General features: G+C 50.5%; 1 protein-coding gene across 1 annotated transcript; it reads left to right on the top strand.

Moving 5' to 3' along the window:
- The first annotated feature begins 572 nt into the window (after window positions 1-572).
- On the top strand, window positions 573-4,041 carry LOC109560993 (transmembrane emp24 domain-containing protein 9-like). Its single transcript, XM_019963427.2, has 5 exons — window positions 573-854; window positions 1,251-1,351; window positions 1,726-1,851; window positions 2,407-2,553; window positions 2,684-4,041. The coding sequence occupies exons 2-5, from the start codon at window positions 1,283-1,285 to the stop codon at window positions 2,831-2,833; spliced, it is 492 nt and encodes a 163-aa protein (XP_019818986.2). The 5' UTR covers window positions 573-854; window positions 1,251-1,282; the 3' UTR covers window positions 2,834-4,041.
- Window positions 4,042-6,733: the final 2,692 nt, after the last annotated feature.

The following is a 6,733-nucleotide window of genomic DNA, read 5'->3' as shown; positions in this document are numbered from 1 at the left end:
CCACCAGGCTCCTCTCCGTGGGATTCTCCAGGCTAGAATACTGGAATGGGTTGCCACGCCCTCCTCCAGGGGATCTTCCCGACCCAGAGATTGAATCTGTGTCTCTTCCCTCTTCTGCACTGGCAGGCAGATTCTTTACCACTGCTCCACCTGCGAAGCCCTGAGTCAAACTTACCCTTCCATAAAAGGGACATTTCTCCCTCCCTTTCCTGAACTACTATCTCAGCCTCTGAATTCCATGGGGCTTGTATGCAGTTCTCATCTGTCTCAACATTCCGTCTACCATCACTTCTAACCTCCTTGAAGTTTAGGTCCAGTCACCCATCTCTGGCAACTGCTCTGCAAGTTTCAGAGGGCAATCCCCTTCCTTCCTCTCTCTGCGGCTCAGTTACCACATCAACAAGATGGCGCTAAGAGTACCTGCTTCCTTGGATCTCTGAGAGCATTAAGCGAGGTAAGGCAAGGAAAGCGTTCTAGAGCGCCTCAGCGGCAGGCTGGGAGCTCGTGTGGCTATTTCGCAACGCAGGTTCGCGGGAACGCGCCTGGGGCGGGGCCGCGCAAGCGCTCCTGGGATTTGTAGTCTGTACGGTAGTTTGCAGTCTCCGCAGGCGGGACGCAGAGACCCTCGGGCTCGCCTGGGAAAGTGGCGGGGGCCTGCGGGACACGAGGCCCTGGGCCCCGCGCCGGTCCCGGGCTGGGATGGGGCCGAGCGAGGGCAGCCGGATTGGCCCTGCCGCTGCTGCTGTGGCAGCTGCTGGCGCTGGCGGGCGGCGGGGCCGCGTTCTACCTCGAGGTCCGTGAGCTGGAGGAGAAGTGCTTCATTCAGGAGATCCCCGATGGCACCGTGGTCATAGGTGCGCGCGCGCCGCCAGTCCCGGCCTTGCCCTACCCATACCCAGAGCCCTCAGAGGGAATGGAAGATGGGGCCCGCGGGATCAGCTCAGGGCCCAGGGAGGGCACGGATGGGCACGGATGGGAAACAGGCGGACAGCTGTGTGGTCAAAGCACCCTCTCCATTGCCTGTGCAGGGGTTAGGGACACAGAGGAGGCAAGACTGATCCAGATCCGGGTAACAGCAGAAAAGCAGGGTTGGAGAAGGGAAGAGAGAGGCAGAGGGCTGTGGCCAGGCCCCACAATCAGACCAGATCTTCCTGTTCCTCCGCCCACCACCACCCCTGTGACCAAAAGTCCGTGGTGGGCTCTTGGTCACGACTGTGGATGAAGATGCATCCAGGCTGCCTCTCCATTAGGTAACTATAAGACCGAACTGTACGACCCTGCTATGGAGAAGTACCAGCCCTCCCCGCAGTGGATCAATTTGTTCGTGTTTGTGAAGGACCCTGAGAACAAGGTGAGGCAGGCCTTAACTCCCTGCAGCCCCGCCCCCTTCACCCGCCCTCCCCTCCCCCCCCACCTCCCCCGCCCTCCGCGGTCTACAGCGTCAATGCCTCGTCCTCCCTAGCCCTCCGTTTCTCAGACGAGGGACCATCTCCTCACAGGCAGGAGGGCTCAAGGAAGGCCACACTCTTTGCAAACTGTAGAGTTACTGTGTATTGACAGTGCTGGGATCTGAGATTTTTGAACCCGGACCGATGCCTTTTCTCTCACATCCTCCTTCCTGGTCTGGCCAGTGAGGGTCAGAACCTGGGATACCCCCAGAGTTCCTCTCCTAGAAGCAGGTTTCTGGTCCGTTTCTCTGTGCTCACCAGAAGCTGTTTCTGCTAGAATCTGCTGGCCCGTCAGTATGGCCCTCGGGGCAGCTTCACCTTCACCTCCCAGTCTCCAGGAGAGCATGAGGTCTGCCTTCACCTCAAGTCCATCCGGTTCGCCCTCTTCTATGATGGCAAACTGGTGAGTATGGAGGGGAACGTCACCAGTCCTCAATGTCTCAGTCCCTGGGGTGACGAGGGTTCTGTAGGTGGTGCCTCTTGATGAGGGCTGGGCTTTCCATGAAGTAAGCCTACAGAGAACAGGTCCTGACGAATGAGAGGGAACCCAGGAGGGAATCACTTGGACTTAAAATCATCCCTAGGTCCCCTGCCATCTCTAGAATGAAGCCCAAGCTTCTAATGTGAGATTCAGAGCTGTCTGCCAGCTGAATGCTCCCAGGCTCTTCATTACTACCTCCCACTGACACAGATCTCCTAGAAGCTGGCTGTCTCAAACACTGAGTCACACCTTGGTTTCTCTGCACATTTTGTTCTGTCCCTTCTGTCTTTTGGACTTGGAACTCCATGCAAGCAGGGCCTTGATCTGGGATTTTGGCACCTGGAGCAGGGCTGTTCCCACATCACTGAGTGTGAGGAAATGAACTGCTCAGTTCAGTCAGGCCCAGCCTAGTGTGTGGAAGCTGGGTTTCCTGCAGGTGCTCCCTGACCTCCAAACCTTGGCTTCTCTGCTCCTCAGGCCATTCACTTGGACATGCAGTTGGGTGAACACACCAATGATCATATGGAACTTGCAGCCAATGACAAGCTGACCCTGCTGCATCTGCGCATACAGCAGCTGGTGGAGCAGGTGGAGAAGATCCAGAAGGAGCAGGAATACCAGAGGGTGAGGGGCTGGGCTGGGCCCAGTTGGGACAGCAGACGTGTAACCTCCCAGGGAGTGGCTCTTTCAGCTTTTCCCCTGGAGGTCAGTTCTGTGCTAGCAACATGCCTTACTCCTTCTCCCCTTCTCACAGCGTCGAGAGGAGCACTTCCGACAGACCAGTGAGAGCACCAATCAGAGGGTGCTGTGGTGGTCCATCCTGCAGACCCTTATCCTTGTGGCCACCGGCATCTGGCAGATGCAGCACCTCAAGAGCTTCTTTAAAGCCAAGAAGTTGGTGTAAATCAGCCTCAGAGACCAGAGGCCTGGCCTCCAGTCAATCCCCTGCTGCTAAATGATGGGAAGTGGTCTGGCCTGGTCTGTCTCCTGACTTCTCCCATCCTTTCCAACCCTGAGGGCTTTCCTTGTTAACTCGCAGCGGGAGAGAGGACCTCTTTCAACTGGTTTTCTCAGCTGGGATTTAGGAGAGAATGAGTTTCCAGCTGGAGACACGAGGGTGGGAGGACCTGCTGGCTGAGCAGGAGGGTGGTGAGTGTTATCCCCACTCCCATGTTAATTAGGATGAGTGAACTATCCCAAGATGGAGAAAATAGGAGTGAATATAAATTATAACTGTCCAATTTTCTGAGCTAAACATTTATTGCCTCCTATGCTACAATTCTTTCTATGTGGCCAATCAGATGTTTAACATGTGAGGCTTTGGTGGGAGATTGATCCCAAAGTGGATGAGGTGAAAAATGCTTTTATCCCAGAAGCATTAGCAACATGTGGAACCTTTTCTAGAAAAGTCCAACTTGGGCCCCTCTTTTGGGTAACCTGAATGCTGGTGGTAATTGTGTGCCCATTGCACCTTCTCTCTCTGGGCTCTAGTCAGGCTCACATGCTACCTTATTCCAATTACTTGGACTGCTGAGTTCTTCGAGGAATCTGATATGCCCCTCTGTGGTCCTGCTTTTTTTCAGTTGACCTCTATCTCTCTGTGATTCCACTGGCGTATCTTTTCAGGAGATGCCTGAAGTTCCAAGTCACTGTTTCCATTACATTCAGCATCTCCCGTAACTCAACCTTCACAAGTGCACACAGGTATGCATGCATTCGTGCTAAGTCGCTTCAGTCATGTCCAACTCTTTGCAACCCTATGGACTGCAGCCTGCCAGGCTCTTCTGTCCATGGGGATTCTCCAGGCAAGAATACTGGAGTGTGTTGTCATGTCCTCCTCCAGGGGACATTTCTGACCCACGGACAGAACCCACGTCTCTTACGTCTATCTGCACTGGCAGGCAGGTTGTTTACCACTGGCACCACCTGGGAAGCCCTGGCACATAGGTATAGATGCCCCCCATTGCTTCTGCCTGATCTAGTCCACATTTTACCAAGTCCTATGCTGGTGGCCCTATTGGACTGTAGTCGTCTCTCATGTGAATTTGACATTTTCTGTTATAAGGAAATTCGCTGGTTGGCATTTCAATAAATTCACGTCCAAATTGTCAAGGCCAGGAGTATTAATAAGAGAGACTCCCCATGGAGAGGGGCGGCTATGATAGCCCTGGCCCCTGACAGAGACTCACCCACCCCTGGGATAATCCTGAGGGTGACTACAAGCCTCAGGGGTGTTGCTCACTTGTGCGTCTGGCCACAGTTGGCCTCAGAAAATATGAATGAGGCTTAACTGAAGGCTGGGGGCAGGGACCACTGGAGAATAACCTCTAACCATAGAATGTGACCTTAGGCTCACTTCCCTCATCTGAAGTTGGTGGGGGTGGGGATGGGGAGGGGGCTCTACTCTCTGCTGCAGGGTAAGGAAAGTGACCTAGATGGGGACATTCTTGCCCATGGAGCCTGCAGTATAACACCAAATGAGTCAGGACACTCAACAAGATGTAACGGTGACGTATGCTTCTGAGGAAGAGGGCATTGGGCTAAGGGCAATATTTCAAGGATCCTGGTCTAATCTAGTTAGTCATAGAAGGGTGCTTTTCAGAACTCAGACTCAGGATAGACGTTAACTGGGGAAAGAATGTTCTGGCTAGAGAGAATAGCAAATACAGAAGCCTAAAACAAAAAAGAACATGGCTATTTGGGGAAACTGAAAGGAGGCCGCTATATCAAAATCCCAACTCCAGAGGAGCTGCCTGCAGCTTGCTTTCCAAATTATGATTTCATGTCTAGGACTTGCCTCTTCCTCATGATTAACCCTAGAATGACCACACACTTTTCAGAGGGACTCTGTCCTCTCCCCACATAGGTGAGACCTTATTCTGTCACTTCGATAGAGAAACAAATCACAAAACAGCAACAGTGAGTGAGCACATGGAAGAGCTGCACACACAGTAGAAGGGGGTTTCTTCGTGTCAGCCTCCCCACCCATTTCCACATGGAAACGCCACAGTCACTCTCTGGAGGAAATGGCACATGTCCCTGATTTAGAGAAGAGAGCCAGCTAGGAAGGGATGGGTCATTCTGAAATGAGGCGAATTCAACTCAGTTCTTGGTGTCCTTTTTTTCTGTTTCGGCTTCTCTGTTCTGGCTACTTTTCTCCAGGTAGAGGAAAGATCCCATACAAAGAGGTAAGAGCTGGTCATTTGAATTTCTAGTTTCTTGTGGCTGCCTTAGCAAATTACCACCACCAACAAAAGTCTATTATCTCACAGTTCTAGAGGCCAGAAGTACAGAATCAAGGTGTCAGCAGGGCTACACTCCTTCCAAAGGCTCTTGAAGGGACTCCTTCATCCTTTTCCAGCTACAGGTAGCTCTAGGCATTCCTTAGCTTGTGTGTGCCTTCATCTCCTCCTCTTGTGTCTCCTGTTCTGTGTCTTGTAAGGACATTTGTCATTTGATTTATGACCTACCAAGGTAACCCAGGATGATCTCATTTCAAGGTCCTTGAATTAATTATATCAGCAAAGAATTTTTTTCCATATAAGCTCATATTCACAGGGTCCAGGGATTAGGACATAGGCACACTTTCTATGGCGTCACCATTCAACCCACAACAGAGAGCAAGACACGCACATATGATAAGATTCTAGGTGATCTAACAAATGGGGTACTCAGAGCTCTCAGAATTCAGTATGGGGTGAGACCTGGGTAGATGGATGGATGAATAGGAAGAGGGATGCCTTTCTTTATAAAGGAAACAGTACATAAGGAAAACATTGAAAGATAAATGGTTTGAATATGGGAAGAGTAGGGAATAAATTTCAGTTTGGGGCAATGGAGCCTATAAAGATGCAAGTGTATAAAGGATTTCAATATAATTTAACATATAATCCACTACCCATGAATATATAACACTGTAAGACAGAGACTTTGAAAAAGAAAGGAATCGGGAAGATAAGTGTAGCATGGTGAAAACAGGAAGAAAGTTAGATCAAACAACAGATGAAAGTGAATATACTTTTCTGTTCCGTCACCAAGTCTTGTCCAACTCTTTGCGACACAGTGGACTGCAGCACACCAGGCTACCCTAACCCTCACCATCTCCTGGAGCTTGCTCAAATTCATGTCCATTGAGTCGGTGATGCCATCCAACCATCTCATCCTCTGTCACCCCCTTATCCTCCTGTCCTCAATCTTTCCCAGTGTCAGGGTCTTTTCCAATGAGTCGGCTGTTTGCATCAGGTGGCAAAAATATTGGAGCTTCAGCATCAGTCCTTCCAATGAGTATTCAGGGTTGATTTCCTTTAAGATTGACTGGTTTGATGTCCTTGCTATCCAAAGGACTCTCAAGAGTCTTCCCCAGCACCACAATTCGAAAACATCAATTCTTCGGTGCTCAACCTTCTTTATGGTCCAGCTTTCGCATCCATACGTGACTACTGGAAAGACCATAGCCTTGACTATATGGACCTTTGTTGGCAAAATGATGTCTTTGCTTTTTAATATACTGTCTAGGTTTGTTGTTGCTTTCCTGCCCAGAAGCAACTGTCTTCTAATTTCTTAATTGCAGTCACCATCCACAGTGATTTTAGAGCCCAAGAAGAGGAAATCTGTCAATGCTTCCACCTTTCCCCCTTCTATTTGCCTTGAAGTGATGGGACCGGATGCTATGAGCTTAGTTTTTTTAAGACTGAGTTTTAAGCCTGCTTTTTCACTTTCCTCTTTCACCTTCATCAAGAGGTTCTTTAGTTCCTCTTTGCTTTCTGCTATAAGGTGGTATCATCTGCATATCTGAGGTTGCTGA

The sequence above is a fragment of the Bos indicus genome, chromosome 7, assembly GCF_029378745.1.
Source record: "Bos indicus isolate NIAB-ARS_2022 breed Sahiwal x Tharparkar chromosome 7, NIAB-ARS_B.indTharparkar_mat_pri_1.0, whole genome shotgun sequence".
Taxonomy (NCBI): domain Eukaryota; kingdom Metazoa; phylum Chordata; class Mammalia; order Artiodactyla; family Bovidae; genus Bos; species Bos indicus.
This window is presented reverse-complemented; position numbering and strand designations above follow the sequence as displayed.

What these genes read in the sequence shown, in the direction of transcription:
- LOC109560993 (XM_019963427.2), top strand. Translation starts at nt 1,283, where the DNA reads ATGGAGAAGTACCAGCCCTCCCCGCAGTGGATCAATTTGTTCGTGTTT. An exon ending in TGAAGGACCCTGAGAACAAG is followed by an intron (nt 1,352 to 1,725) that starts GTGAGGCAGGCC and finishes TGTTTCTGCTAG; the next exon opens with AATCTGCTGGCCCGTCAGTA. An exon ending in TCTTCTATGATGGCAAACTG is followed by an intron (nt 1,852 to 2,406) that starts GTGAGTATGGAG and finishes TCTGCTCCTCAG; the next exon opens with GCCATTCACTTGGACATGCA.